This window comes from Odontomachus brunneus, unplaced genomic scaffold (genome assembly GCF_010583005.1).
Source record: "Odontomachus brunneus isolate Ranch 3 - 2012 unplaced genomic scaffold, Obru_v1 Obru_scaffold_048, whole genome shotgun sequence".
In the NCBI taxonomy this organism is placed as follows: Eukaryota; Metazoa; Arthropoda; class Insecta; order Hymenoptera; family Formicidae; genus Odontomachus; species Odontomachus brunneus.
This window is the reverse complement of record NW_022639498.1, coordinates 1,921,194-1,937,968: the sequence shown is the minus strand read 5'-3', so window position 1 is coordinate 1,937,968 and position 16,775 is coordinate 1,921,194. Positions and strand designations below refer to the sequence as shown.

The window sequence follows — 16,775 nt, the reverse complement described above, 5'->3', positions numbered from 1 at the left end:
TAAATGGTGGTTAACATAATATATCTCTTATTTAAAAAGTTATTGTTCACTTTCTCAACGGTTTATTAGTTTTATTTGCAATTTTTTAACTTTCTATAATAAAACTTTTGGCGGGGAAAATGTCCTGATTCAACTTTAGAACATTAAATTTCGTATTTATTTAACATCAATATCTATCAATGCAAAGGAGAAATAGTACTTGGGATAAATTAAAACAGGTAAATATGCATTGTCTGAACAATAACTATCAATATTATTTGTTGTTATAAATATTTAATGGAAAAAGTTAAACGTAGTAACAGTACCATGTAGTTTGTGGCTTATACGTTGGCAATAATGCACTATGCAGCCAGGTTAGATGAAACAATAAAAACCTCAAATTTCACACTTATCCTATTGTTCATCGAAATTATTTAATTTGTATTTTTATTCTTTGCATGAAACAATGCAGACAAAACAAGAATTTACGACGTAACTTTATTATGCTGATTTATAGGTTATTCGTTTGACACACCAGCTGATTGCAATGTTACCACATTTCCAGTCGAGTTACTAACTCCTTATGACAATCGCAAAATTGTCATAAATAAAAATTAATTTCTCTGAAACCGTGTTGTGAAAACTAATCAAATTCTGCAAATAGTTCCGATAATTCAGGATCTATATGTATAAAAATACTTAAATTTTTGGTACTATTTTTTCTATACGTTTTTACTCATTACATTTAAGAAAGTTGCTTTTGCCATAAGAATACGTGTAAAATTAACATAATAATTACTCTTCAACAGTTTAGTGAATCGACTTGAAATTTTTTTCAGTATATTATAGATAATAAAGGAAAAATTACCCAAAGTTTTATCAAATTGGTACTATTTTTATATAGCTCAAATACATCCTTAATGTACAAGTATACAACGGCAGACGGTGCTATTGCAGCTCATCTACCATATCGCGCATGATCATTCACTAATTTTTTTTACTTAATATCTACTATTATTATGAATATAGCAAAATGGTATAGGACTTTTGTGTTCATCTCAATCCATTCCTCACGAGAGATTGTAAAGGTGATCCGGGAGACTCTGAATACACAGAACGTCTGACTATGCAAAGCAAAACGCTTATGTGCAACTAAAACGGGTAAAACTGAACAGAGAAATCATATTCAAATGTATACAGGATATCTCACACTCTCCTCCGGGCATTTTGTGGAAACGTAGAACATGTTGCGGTAAATATAAAAATCCTATATCGTTTTGCGATATTCGCAATAATTATCGAGATATTAATTGTATAAAATTTGTGAATAGTCATGCAGAATATGATAAATGAGTTATAATAGCGACGACTGCCGTCGTGTACTTATATTTTAGGTCAAATTGAACAAAAAAGTCCTTTACCATTTTGCAAATAATTACATAGATTTTTAATTATTAATTAAAGAAGATGAGTGCATTATCACGAAAAATCATGCAATAATCTTCTTTAATTAATAATTAAAAATCTATGTGATTATTTGAAAAATGGTAGAGGACTTTTTTGTTCAATTTGACCTAAAGTATAAGTATACGACGGCAGTCGTCGCTACTATAATTCATTTACCATATTCTGCATGATTATTCACAAATTTTATATAATTAATATCTCGATAATTATTGCGAATATCAAAACGGTATAAGACTTTTACGTTCACCGCAACCTGTTCGACGTTACCATAAAATGCCCGGAGGAGAGGCACCCTGTATATAAATGTTGCAAATATAATAGTTATTAAGGAATTAACTAAACACTATGAAAGAATAAGCGCACAGAAAGTGGTAAGACAAATTCTGTAAACATATAAAAAAAAATAGTTTCCACTTACTTATTGTCTTACTTTTTCGAATCTTCTAAGAACAATGGGTATCAATTGATAATGAAAAGCTCGTCTACATAAGTCGCAAAACACAATTCGCAAGCGCAAACGTATTATGACATTCGCGTTATTCTACACGAATTGCATTTTGTGGTTTATGTAGATAGAGCTTTGTGAGCGGAGAATATAATATAGAAAACACAGAAAAAGCGCAAAGAGCAGAAAAAGCGTTTCTGTTGCTAACAGATAATACCGTTGCTAGGAAATCCTAAGAAGTAAAACATCTTTCTTGCAAGCTGGAAGTTATTTTTCTTTGGATATGTTTACAGAGTCCGTTTTACCGCTTACCATGCGTCCATTCGCTCATATTGATAAATTAATCTTTTAACAACTATTGCAAAATTTGCAAAATGGCACATGACTTTCTTGTTTAATTTGATCCATTCTAATCTGCATTATGTCTTGAATTGTCAGACACCTTGTGTATGTGTGTGTATATATATAGGGTGGCCCACGTAAAGTGTTACAAGCTAATAACTCTAAACATATTTGTCCTATCAAAAAGTTATTCATGAGAAAGTTTTATATATTCGAAGGGCCTTTCTAGCTATGTAAACAAAAATCTACTTCCGTCCTCCTTTGAAGATGGACGGGGGGTAACTTTAACGTTTTAAATGGGACCCCCTATACAATGTTACATATTTGGATTCTACGGGAAAAAACAAGTAAACTTTGTCTGAAACATTTCTTTGGAAAATGCTCCTATCAAAAGTAATAAACATTTAAACTTTAATGGAGAATGCATTGAAATTAATGATAAATTAAATAAGACTCATAGTTTTTTCTGTTTTGTTTTATTTTATTAAATATTCGAACTTTGACCATTAACATCTAAATACTTATTAATTCTTTTTACAAAATTTTGCCTAATTCTAAATGTCGTTCACCTGATCTTACACCTTTAGACTATTTTTTAGGGGGGTATATCAAAGAAGAAGTCACATCTCAACCACTTATGACGAAAGAAAATTTTTAAAGAAGATTTAAAACGAAGAATACGTACAGCTTGCACGTATAGGTGACCCCAGAAATGTTGTTTAAAGTTAGGCAAAGTTTTGTAAGAAAGAATTAATAATAAAGAATTAATAAAAGAATTAATAAATGTTTATATGTTAATGGTCAACAGTTCGAACATTTAATAAAATAAAACAAAACAGAAAAACTATTAGTCTTATTTAATTTATCATTAATTTCAATGCACTCTCCATTAAAGTTTAAATGTTTATAATTTTTTATAAGAACATTTTCCAAAGAAATGTTTCAGACAAAGTTTACTTGTTTTTTCCCGTAGAATCCAAATATGTAACATTGTATAGGGGGTCCCATTTGAAACTTTGAACTTACCGCCCTTCTTCAAAGGAGGACGGAAGTAGATTTTTGTTTACGTAGCTAGAAAGGCCCTTCGAATATATGAAACTTTCTCATGAACAACTTTTTGATAGGACAAATATGTTTAGAGTTATTAGTTTGTCACATTTTACGTGAGCCACCCTGTGTGTGTGTGTGTGTGTGTGTGTATGTGTGTGTGTGTGTGCGTGCGCGCGCGTGCACACACACACACACACACAGAGTGTCCCCAAACTACCGCATGCTATTTTAATAGCAGATTCTTTAGAACATTTCAAAACGAAAACTTTCACACAAAAATGTCGAGGCTATAATAGTTTTCAAACGGGAAGCGATTATATTTCACCAACAACAGAACTGAGATTTCACGCGCTCAGACACGCCTAAATGACAAGTGATAAAGGTGCTCCTATAAATATCATTTCTTTTACGATATTATAATCATTGTATAAATTTACAATAACATTGTCATAATATGTTTTGCCGCTTCTCTACGCATTGCATTAGTATATTTTTTATACAAATAATAGTTGTAAGACGTCTTAAATATGATTCAAATAAAAATGACATATTTTAACTTAATCTGTCAAAGTGTCGATCAATTATTACTATGAAGGTGTCCACTGTTCTATACGTTGGTGTGTGGCACCTTTATCACTTGTCATTTCGGCGTGCCTGAGCGCGCAAAATCTCAGCTCTGTTATTGGTGGAATCGTTTCCCAATTGAAAATTATTATAGCCTCGACATTTTTATATGAAAGTTTCCGTTTTAAAATGTTCTAAAGAATCTGCCATTAAAATAGCATGCTGTAGTTTCGGGACATCCTGTATATATGTATATTCAGCTACACAAATTAAAATAGGGCACCCTGTGTACGAGAAACTATCGCGTATTCAGTACACACAGCAACCACACACACACACACACACGCACACACGCGCGCACACACACACACACACACACACATATAGAACTTTGACTATAGAAGTATGAATTGCCAGTATCTCACTCATCCCATTTATTATATGGTAAGAATATAGATATATGTATACAGAACATCTGACAATTATTAACTCACACATTATGTGCAGATAGAATTCATCAAACTAGACACAAAATTCCTCTATCATTTCACAAAAATTTACGTAAAATTTGAAGTTATTAATTCAAGAAGATGAGTGAATGGTCACGCACGATACAGTAAATAAGCCATAACAGTCTGTCGGTGTATTTTGTACATCAGATCAAACTGAACAAAAAAAGTCCTCTATTATTTTGCAAATGACCATATAGATTTTTAGTTATTAATTATAACTAGAAGATTGATTTATTATATACAATAATACACCAATCTTTAACTATTAACTAAAAATTTAGGTGATTGTTTACAAAATGGTGAAATACTTTTTTTGTTCAGTTTCACCTAACGTACAAGTATATAACAGATATCGCCATCACAACTCATTTATCGTATCACGCGTAATCATTCATCAATCTTCTGTCGTTAATAATGCAAAATTGTGGTTATTTGCGAAATAGTATAGGAATTTTGTATTTAGTTTAATGAATTTTACTTTCATACAATAAGTCTGTCAATAATTAAGAGACTGTAGAATAGATTGCGTATTGCTGTAAAACGGATGAAGTTAACACTAATAAGACAGAACATTAAAGAATAAAGTGCTTTCCTTGTTTAACCATTTAATGAGAAAAACGAAGAAGGAGAAGCAATCACATCATCAATGTGTCCTGTCTTTTTTTATGTTTTATTCTTTTTTGTTTCTCCTACATCGCCGTCTTCTAAAATACTATGACAAAGAAAGCAAACACATCTGACTTGTATAACGCGCACATATCTTTATTTTTCAATTTTACCATTACCTGTTAAGAGTAACAATTTATTTTATAAGTCTATAAGTAAAAAATATATCCAACATCTTCGATATTTTTTCAAGATTTAACCGCATAGACCAAAAACCGAAATATATAAATATATCTTACGATTCACTAATCATACTAAAATATATTTTCATAATATAATATATTGTAAATAAAAACATACGTGAACATAAAATTTAATTTTCGCGCAATGGAGGGTAAATTAACCTTTAGACTGCCACAAAAGTGGCTTTCCCGACAGTCTAAAGGTTAATAAAATATTAATGTATTCCGTCTTCTATAAACAACTAAAATATGTCATTGAGCATCATAGTTTGTACGATAATGTATGATATTTGATTTGACTTAGCCATAACAAGGCAAAATGCTTTTTTTCTCTTTTACTGAAAGCGTTGTTCTGTTTTTATTATTTATTATATATCAAAGTTAGAATGATGATTTCAGCACAAAAACATCCAAAGCAAACATAACTTCAATTGACACTTAATAAATGATGCAATTTTAATTCTCACATTTTTTTATTAGTTAATGGCAGCGCAACACATCTTGATTTGAAGTTAACTATTGGCATACTTCTATCGTCAAAGATATAGCACTATTCGTAGTGAAAATTTAACAATTCTTTAGCAAACATGGCGCGTCATCAACAGTGTCCAAGTTACAAGCAATATACAAAGCAAAGTTTTCCGTAGACATAACTTCGAGAGACTTTGATAACAAAATTATTTTCTTCGATCAATTTCAAGTTAACTTTAACGGAATTTTTATTTGAAGCTTAGTTATATAGATATGTCATACTAAAAATTCCAAATAATGATTTTCCTAGATATTTTCATTAAGAAACAATTGTTAAATTTTCACAAAATAATTCATATTATATACAGGATAGAAACAAAATCGTAAGACAACCAGACAAAAGGGAGTTCTTTAAAAATAAATCAAAAGTACCGAATAAATGTTTTTCGTCCAAAATTTTATTTTCAAAAAATCTAGTTTAAAAATTGTAAGCAGTATAATGGTTGACCAAAAAATGGTTTATTATTTCTGAAACCACTACTCGTAGTCTGTACTCGTTAAAAAAAAAATTGAAAATATTCAGATCACGAGACAACAAATTGTTGAAGCATTGGGAAGTTTTTATAAGGAGGCATTAACTAGTATCTACGCATTCGTTATTCGAAGGGCAGTTTTATTTATGACACCAAGGGCAACATTTTCAATTATTCTCAATTAATAAAATAATTCAATTATTTCTCAATTAATAAAATAAATGACTTTTAACCCGTAACAGATACCATAAGGTCTCAGGAACCCCAACTAATTTTATTTTCGTGATAATTCTTAAATTATCCACTATGTGGCACCAATATCTTCAGTATCTTTCGAGTAAGTTTTCAGTGTGACATAAAAAAAGATCATCGAGTTATTTGTAAACAGCTGTGAATTATATTTGTTTTTTATCTGGGGTCACAGGAGTGACCCTATGGTACCGTTAACGTTACTTTTATAAAAATAATTTTCTTAATTTTCAGCTCAATATGATTCATTCTTCACGCAAAAGAGTAAAAGCTCTTGCCTTTCAGTTAGTAGAACCTGAACTTAAGAGACGTCTTATAACTCAATATATTCAGAACCGTTTAATTCATTACGTTTAATAATTTCATCTATTTTAAAAATTGAAGAAACTGAAAGATCTAAAATTATTTTGCCATCCAGAGTAAGATGTAATAAATGCCCTAGAAGTAAAGATATGAAGTCCAAAGAAGTATATGTTAGATACAATGAACTAGTATGCACCAAATGTACAAGCACTATTTGTAACGATTGCATCTAAAAACCCTCTAAGATTTTAATATTGCATTTAATTTAACAATACTTGTTTATATTTTTTATATAATTTATAATTTTTAGACTTAGATTAAAACATAAATTTTTTTTTTCCGATTATTTGTCTTTTAGTGTATTTCATTTCAACAATGTCCATATTGTGTTCATTTTATAATCAGTTAACGTTTTCTTTTAGATTATTGAAAAACTGAGATTGTTATTATATATATCTAGTTGTAATATAATATTCGTAAAGTATTATTTTCGAACTATAAAGCGTTTTTCTTTCTATCTTTTATTATCATGTTAAAAATGGCAAAAATTTATTGGGGTCCGCCGGATCCCATAGTACCTATAGTTTGACTGAAAAGGCATGGTACCTGTTACAGGTTAACTACACATGTGTAGTTCTTGAAACTTGCTTCTCATGAAAACCTTTAGATATCATGTAAACATGATAACATTTACAGTATCCATAATCCATATCTTTGTTAAATGCTCATACTCAACTGCTCGTATTCAACTTTTAAATTAAATTTTCTTGAAAACAAAATTCCGAATAAAAAAATTTCTGTGCGTTCGACTTATTTTTAACTCATTATATCCATAAAAAATCATATCCTGCCCAGTTATACTACAATTTTGTCTCCACTCTGAACAGGATTGAAACAGGATTGAAAAGACTTGGAAAGTTCACTGTTATATGCTATATATCTAAGTAAAGAAAAAATATCGAATAAATGTAAGTACGCAATGTTTCTTTTTTGTTCCTAGAATATTTAGTACTAAAAGCATTACTTTCTCTTATAACAGGTACTGCTTAAAGCAACAGTGTAATGCAGGGTGACTTGAAAATATTGTCACAAATTTCACAAAGATGTTCTACTTTTCTCATTTTTGCAGCCAAATTCCGTCAAATTTCTCCAGACATAAATTTGAACTCCATTTTGTATTTAAATTAGAGTTTTTGACGTGTCGATTATAAATATGTAAATGTCAAGCTGGACGAAGTTACCGTTACAGAAAAAATGGTCCCAGTTTGATTTAAACTTTTAATTACATAACGATAATATCTAAAATTCTATTGTCATTTGATGGCATCATCTAGTAACGATAGAATTTTATATTTTTTCTGGAACGGTAACTCCATGGAATGCCTTGGCATTTAAATATTCATAATCTACGCGTCAAAATTTAAGTGCACAATGGAGTCAAAATTTATGTCCGGAAAAAATGGAGTGGAATTTGGTCGTATTCTTTTTTATATTAGAAAAGTAGAACACGTCTGTGAAATTTGTGACAGCATATTTGAGTCATCCTGCATGTAAAAGTATTTTGTATAAAAATATTATTAAATAGATATAGAAAGATATACATTATTTATATTAGAGAGAAAGAGGAGAGAGAAGACAAAGAGGAGCAAGGGAGGGAAAGAGAAAGAGAAAATGAGAGAGAACGCGCATGTGTGTGTGCGTCGATCCTATATCTTAGTATAAAGTAAAGAAAAATAAATTGTTTTTACTTGGTGTAAGTGCTCTTAGAATAATACGCAAAAAAAACAGAAATTTGACATCACAATACACAATTTTTTCATTATTTATCGTGTATACATAGAATATCCAGTTATGGAATCAATTTATAAAGTGAAGTATATAAGGGTAATACTGCGGACCTGCGACTATGCATAATATATTTTGTTAACTTACTTATAAGCTTCCGGAAGATCATCAGAATGGATAAGTCCCATAGGTGGATGTGGTGCTTGCCCCTCACGGGGCTCTGTGTTCATAACTGCAACAACTCGTTCCGCCTCAACGTTAACTTCACTCACTACGACGCAGACGAGATCATTTGCCATGTAGCCCCTCGTTACACCTTTCTTGTCCACCGCTGGCATAGTGGCCGTATTTAATATCAATGCCTAATAAATAATAATATACACAAGCTTGTCATATATAATCTAGTAATTAACATTCAAAAATTAATATATTTAAGAATATTATATTTGGTAAAACTGCAGTTTTTTTAGGAGTTAGTTTCAATCGCCTTGATCTTGACATAGGTTATAAAGGTTATCCTCTTGAGTAACAAACAAAAAATCTTAGCCGTTGCTCGTTGTTTATTAAAAAGTTATTAACAAAATAATTTGATAAAATTGCAGTTTAGGGGAGTTAATTTCAATTGCCTTGGTCTTAACATATGTTATATTTATATTTATGTTATATCAGGCTAGAAAGGTGCCTGCCCGTAGCCTTGTGACTGGGGGACTACGCCCCCCAGACCCCCGTACCGGGCTGAGGAGAGAGGGGGCGCAGTCTTTTGTGCTTAAGCTCAAAGTTATAAACAAAAAAAATTTCGCAAATATGGTGTAGTGGCTTCACTGTAGATATGAAATGTATACCTTAGAAATTTTATAAGAAAAATATATTTCCTAAAGAGTGAGAACTTCCCCCGTCACACAGCTAGGGACAGATACATGTTTAGCCTACAAACTCGATGTTTTTGTATATACGGTGTCCAAAAATTACATTCATTTTATGCAACTTCTTTTGTTAATAACTTTTTAACGAACAACGAGTGACGGCTAAAATCTTCTCAAAGTTATTGAGGAGGTTGACCTTTATAACATGTCAAGATCAAGGCAATTGGAGCTGATTCTCTTAAACTGCAATTTTACCTTATATTTGCAATATATTAAGGCTCCTGATCAGTCAGTCGAGAACTCCGCGTTAGCGACATGATTGTAAACGGTAAAATGATGAAGTATTAGGCGAGAAAATAGGTTTGTTCGTTTCCCAAAAACTTGTGCACTAGTATAGACTATTGCAATAAGAGAGTTATAGTGTGAAAGAAAATATACTTTTCTCTCTCTCACTTACTGCACTAAAAAATTAACTTACTGAAATTTACTCTCTAACTTACTGAAATAAAAGTTCAATAAAAATGAACAGACCTAGTGATGTAAACAGAGGGCCAGATTTTTCCTGTAAATCACAGCGTTATTACTGAGTGCAGTGCGGGCATATCACATACATTCTGTCAAGAAAGTACCGGAAATTGTTAAATAAAATACACATATTTCATTTATTCATCAAAATTTATTGGGTCGTAAAGTAGGCTCCATTTGAAGCAACGCACGTATGCCATTGTTTTTTCCAATCTTCGAAACATTTCTTATAGGCGCTTTTCGGGATGGCCTTCAGTTCACGCGCCGATTTTTGTTTGATGGTTTCAATCGACTCAAAACGGGTACCCCGGAGCGGCAATTTCAGTTTTGGGAAAAGGAAGAAGTCACACGGTGCTAAATCTGGTAAATACGGTGGTTGTTTAAGTACATTTGTTGAGTTTTTAGCGAGAAAATCAGTCACAATTGTAGCTCGGTGAGACGGCGCATTCAGATCTTTTGGAACGAGTCTTGCGGCGATGCGTTTCATGCCCAAATTATCGACCAAAATCGAACGAACGGACTCATGGGACATGTTAAGTTCGTGTACTACCTCTCTTAAGCTGGAATGACAATTTTCGAGTACAATTTCCTTCACTTTTTTTATGTTATCTTCAGTCAAACTTGTCGACGGGCGTCCAGAATGAGGCAAGTCTTCGACAACTTCTCGACCCTCCTTGAAGGCTTTGTACCACTCATATGCACGGGTTTTTGATAGTGCTGAATTACCATAAGCCTTCTACAACATCTTCAATGCATCATACACGAAATTTCGTTCGCAACACAAAATTTGAGACAAATTCTTTGTTCAATATTTTTACTCATTGTAAAAATCGGCACGCACTATTGACATTGACTGACTTAACAAGCTGTTGTAAACACACTGGTTGACAGATTCTCTAACTTGGCATCATAATTAAGGACAGTTGTACCAACCTGAGAAAAAAAATTTTTATACCTTCGACTAGCGCGGGCAGTTTACATCGACAATTCCCGATACTTTTTTGACAGAATGTATGATACAATTGTGGAAGTGTGAAAATGTTCTGGCTATTGCGCTTATTGTGATATTTAATAATAATTGTATAAGTAGATACTCGATAATATTTGGTACTGAGTCACACAGCTAATTTTGTGTCAAAACGAGACGATTTGTCACATTTTGCAGTTATATAATAATTATTTTGGCAAAAGAGAAGTATCTGGAGCATTTCAAATATATAGAATAGATTGCAGGTGTTATTTTAATCATATATCTTTATTTAGCTATAGTTCGCAGGAATTTTGGATATAGCTTTCCTCGCTTCTGATGTCATCAATCCGATATGGTCGCGTTGATTGATCAGGAGCCTTAATATACTAATATATATGGTATTACAATTCCTGATACTCATTGCCATGTTAAATTGTGATGTTAGAAAAATGACGAGAAAATGACGAAAAATATGCTAAAAATTCTTGCATGAAATTTCCAAACAGAAAGACACTTATAAAAGAATACTTCAGATTGCTGAAGCATATTTATATTCTAAGCGATCTGAAGTATTCTTTTATAAATGTTTTTTTTTGTTTCAAAATTCCATGCAAGAATTTTTAGCATGTCATTTTTCGTCATTTTCTCGTATCCAAGAGTTTTAATACCATATATATTAGTATATATCTTTTAATAAGAAAAAAAAAACTTTTTCTCTTTATAGTCAATAAATAGCCGTAAAATGAACGTGGCAAAATCGTGAGGAAAGATAGGTTAAAAAGAAAGGTTGTCTATCATGTTAATTTCATAATTATTTATTGATTTCTCAGGAAAAGTATAGTTTTAGAAAGGAAAAATATAGTTTTCGGAATATTTTACAAATAAGATTAAGCGGTCAAAAATATTCTTTCATACAAATATCTTTCTATATGTAAATGGCACATAAGAATTTTATACATGCGTTTTTGCACTTTTGACGTTATCAATGAAGTTTACGCGGCGAGTATACAGGAGCATTAAAAAATTTTGCAGAGATATAGGAGACATCAAAACAAATATTTTTTGTTAATAACATTTATCGTGATATTTTGTTTTTGTGTTTTCCTATGTATTATATCTCGTTCTAACGTTTCCTAGTACGTATTTTTATTAACAAAAAGTAAATCACCTTATGTTATTGAACGTACAATTCATCAAATTGAATGAAAAAATTCTTTAGCATTGTGCAAACAACTATATCGCGGTATTAAAAAGAAAAAATTATGCGAATTATGCAAATGAATTGTGGGACGAATTCTTGAAATGAAATGTCATTCAAGATCCATATTGACCTTTTGACAACAGTGGCTGATACGTAATACATTCGTTAGTTTTTTATCATTAATCTAAAAAATTATTGTGGTTACTTACAAAATCTCTTTTTAATGACGTCAGAAGCGAGAAAATGCATGCTAAAAATTCTTTCAAAATACGTTAAAATAAAAATATATATCCATAAAGTAACACTTGCACAATCGATTAAACAAATTTTTAAGATATTCCGTGCACTCCCCTTTTGCTCTAACAATCAATAATTTATTGTAAATTAACCTGAATAGAAATAGGTCAAAAAGATGTATGTCATATTAATTTACGACAAAGTATTAATTGTTAGAGCAAACGGAGAGTGCACGGAGAATAGCCATTAAAAAGAGATAGACAATGCGAGGGGCAAGGAGCTTTAAACATCGATATTACAAGTTGCCACAGTAATGAGCATTTGCTTTAATTTTATTTATACAATAGCATTTTTTCAATATGAACATTAGGGTGGTCCTTATTTTTTGACTTTCAAATTTTTTCTGCGGCACCCTCCAAAAAGTTTCCATTTGATAAAAAAGAAATCTCTTCCAAACTTTTGCTCGATCGAATAACGAGAACCCGTGCCCCCGGGTCGTTAAATATTGGAATACTCTTGTATTAAGCTGTCTACGTTATCAATATGGTTTCTGAAGCGTTTTTCACAAAAATCGCCCTAGAGGACTTTTCTCTTTTCTTTCTATATCGTTTGAGATCTTATAGTTTCATTTACAATTAGATAAATTGTTGATGATTAAAAAATAAAAATAAATAATTATTGCATTTATTGTTTAAACTACAACAAATCATGTATGGACTATAAAAAGATTATAAAAGTTGCAATAGTATGTTGCAATAGTATGTAGTAGAGGACAATACAAGTGTAAAACATGATACCTCTCTTTCATGTTTTTATTAATAAAAAAATTTTTTAAATTAAATATTACATAATAATTAATAACCTCGTGGCTCGTAATCTTATGCTGGGAGGGGACCATAGATGTATATTACCTAGACCGGGTTTTCCCATTGTCTGTATGCGTCAAACAATATAAAGAAGTAGCATTCTTTCGGTAAAAAGTCTATCTTTTTCTAATGAAGGCTGTTTTATTCCCACCACTTATCGTGGTCTTGTGGCAGAAATAAAGCAGGCTTCGTTAGAAAGAAACAGACATTTTACCGAAAGAATGCTATTTCTTTATATTGTTTAATGCGTTCCGACAATGGAAAACGTTGCGAATCCGCAGCTTAGATATTATACAGTTTGTTTGATAAGAGCGTGTCCGGAAAAACTTTTACATATAAACAGGTAGACAGAAAATTCAAACAGGAGCCGGTAGAGACATCTTTCGCCTAAGATGCTTTGTTGATAAAGCTTTAGTTATTATTCGAGCTTCGTGATAAAAATATATATTTCGCCATGAGTGCCAAATATATATCGCGTTTCGAAGTCGTATTTCTTTGTACACATCCGAAAAGACCAAAAATGTCACGCCAAGCGGCTGCTAAGTATATGAGAAAGTCAAAAGCATTTGTAAATAAGTGAGTGAATCACTACTTAGAGGTGAAAAATGTCGATGACTTACCAAAACGTGGCTTTACGCAAGGATTTGGCACTTTACATATTTTCACAAGTCACTTAAATGCTAGCAAAATGGTCAAAATTTATGAGAAGGCTTTATTACTATCTGCTCAAACATGGTTTATAAGGAAAAACGAAAAATGGATACTACAAGAGGACAATGATCCTAAACATCGAAGTCGGCTTTGTACCGCGTGGAAATAAGAAAATAATGTTAAATTAGCCGTCACTGGATTGGCCGTCACAGTCACCGGATGCAAATCCTATTGAAAACGTTTGGTCCTTGATAAAGTTTAAACTTCGTGGAAAGAAAATTTGATCGGTCAAGGAATTAGAACAACAAATTCGATTGATATGGAGATCTTTACTTCAGGAATATGCTATAAAATTAGTTGAAAGTATGCCTCGGAGATACCAGGCAATTATTAAGGCGACTGAACAAGTTATTAATAATAAAACATCACAGTTCTAATCAAGCAGTATGTGTGTATTTTATTATGTGTGTATTTGCCGTACACGCTCTTATCAAATAGACTGTACATCTATGGTCCCCTCCCAGCATAAGATTATGAGCCACGAGATTATTAATTATTATGTAATATTTAATTTAAAAAGTTTCTTTATCAATAAAAACATAAAACGTATCATGTTTTATGTTTTTATTACTTATATTGTCCTCTAAACATAATATTGCAACTTTTGTAGTTCATACATGATTTGTTGTAGCTCAAACAATAAATATAATAACTATTTATTTTTATTTTTTAGTTATCAACAATTTATCTAATTGTTTAAATAAGACTATAAGATCTCAAACGATGTAGAAAGAAAAAAGAAAAGATCCGATTTTTGTGGAAAACATGCTTTAAAAACCATATTGATAACGCAGACAGCTAATACAAAGTACTCCAAAGGTTAACGATCCGGGGGCACAGGTTCTCGTTATTCGATCGAGCAAAAGTTTGACAGGGATCTTTTTTGTCAAATGGAAACTTTTTGGAGGGTGCCGCGGGAAAAATTCGAAAAAAAATGTTGACTAAGAGTAAATAAGGACCATCTTAACGAACATACATAATTACATGCGATTATATATGGTCACATAGAGAAACAAAATTCGTATACAGTTCACAACTCACATGCTCCACTGAACAGTTAGGACTTGTTACACTGACTACAAAGGTAGCTACTAAATAACCACACGTAAAATTTTTTAAAATTTTGAATTGATTAAATAAGATTGGTAAATAATCGTGCGCAATATGGTACAGGATATAACGGTACGATATCTTGTTGTGCGCTACATTAAGTCAAACTGAGAAAAAATCCACTATTTTTCAAATAATCATGTGGATTTATAATTTACAAAAAGACTTTTTTGTTCACTTTAAGCTAATGTATCAGTACACGAGATATTGTACATATTGTTATATATATTGTACAACATCGCACGTGATCATTCGCCAATCTTCTTTTAGTTAATAACTTAAAATTTTACGTCGTTGTTCGCAAAATAACAAAGAACTTTTGTATTTAGTTTGACAAATTCTATCTGCATACAAGCGGATGTACGAGTTATGTTAGACACAGTGTATAATCATTTTCTGCAGCATTACAAAGTTCCCAGTTCGTAGCTTATTTTGACATAATATGAATTAGAGATTTTATAACTGCAAAAATAACTGAAGAATATTGCAACACGTCATTGATATTTTTATTCTGAGTAAATAAAAAAAACATGAAGGTATAACTTATTTTTTCACAGATCTTTGCTAGTAAATGCTAAATCAAAATATAATATGTGACATGACATGAAAACAAGAAATCATCACAAAATGTGATATTAACATATAAAAACATGTAACATATTAAATATTTTGATACTTGTACCCTTTCTTCATCTTTTTTTGTATCTCAGCAAAGTTTATCGATTCAATTTTTTAACACACCATAAAACATTATTAATATTAGAATATTAAAATGCACAGAACTAGGGTCATATAATTAATAGAATACTATTAGAATAAGTAATATCACATCAATATACCTTAACTCCCAATTCAGTAACAACTCCAGGACAGTCTCCGCCATGTTCGTGGCAACGTAAAACGGATTGAGATGAACATAAAAGTTTGCGATTACCGTTTGCCATATCGTTTTGCGATATTCGCAATAATAGTCGAGATATTAATAATAAAAAAAGAAAAAGCGCATGCTGAATGATAGAGAGATAAACGGTCATGAACACGGTATGGCGAGAGAAGCATACGTATATAAGTAAACGGCGCATTATCCTTCCTCTCATCGCGCATCGAGCTAAATAAACTGAGCCGCGTTATTATTCAAGCGGCTCAAGCGTTCCTCCCCTAACCATTCGGCACACGCTTCTTCCTTAATCTTTCACAATTAATATTTCGACTATTATTACGAATATTGCAAAACGGTACGAGACTTTTATGTTTACCCTAAATCAATTCATATATTTCCCACGAACATTATGGAGACAAGCTAAGACATCCTGTGTGTGTATATATATACAGTGTGCTCAAAATAGTCTAATGTGCATATGTGTGCAGGTTAAATTATAGCTCCCTACATATGTATAGGGTGTTGCACTTACATACGTCAGGTCAGTACGACGGGTTGCCTCGTCGGCAGGCACACGTACCGTATCATAGTAGACCTTGGCGACTATGACACGGTAGACTATTGGCGAAATTGTCACGTACGCAATTGAACGCATTAAACTTCATAGGAAAGAAAGCGCGCCTGCTGACGACGCAACCCGTTGTACTAACCTATATGTAAGTGCAACACCCTTTACATATAAACAGGGTGTCCCGCTACTATCGCATTATCTCTTAAGAACGGATTCCTAAGATAATTTAAAGAAAAAAATCCTAATGCATGTTAAGACTATAATACTTCTTAAATTGTAAACAATTAAAGTTA

General features: G+C 31.7%; 1 protein-coding gene across 3 annotated transcripts in view; it reads right to left on the bottom strand.

Annotated features, from left to right (window-relative positions):
- The window catches only part of LOC116845019 (tetratricopeptide repeat protein 14 homolog), a 64,049-nt gene that overhangs the window by 34,134 nt on the left and 13,140 nt on the right, over nucleotides 1–16,775 (bottom strand). For 2 of the 3 annotated variants that reach the window (XM_032817251.1, XM_032817252.1), the window contains exon 6: nucleotides 8,696–8,910. In XM_032817251.1, the coding sequence (XP_032673142.1) occupies nucleotides 8,696–8,910 (215 nt within the window). Of the gene's footprint in view, nucleotides 1–8,695; nucleotides 8,911–15,870; nucleotides 16,535–16,775 lie in introns of those variants that run through there. The other variant, XM_032817253.1, reaches the window with a different exon arrangement.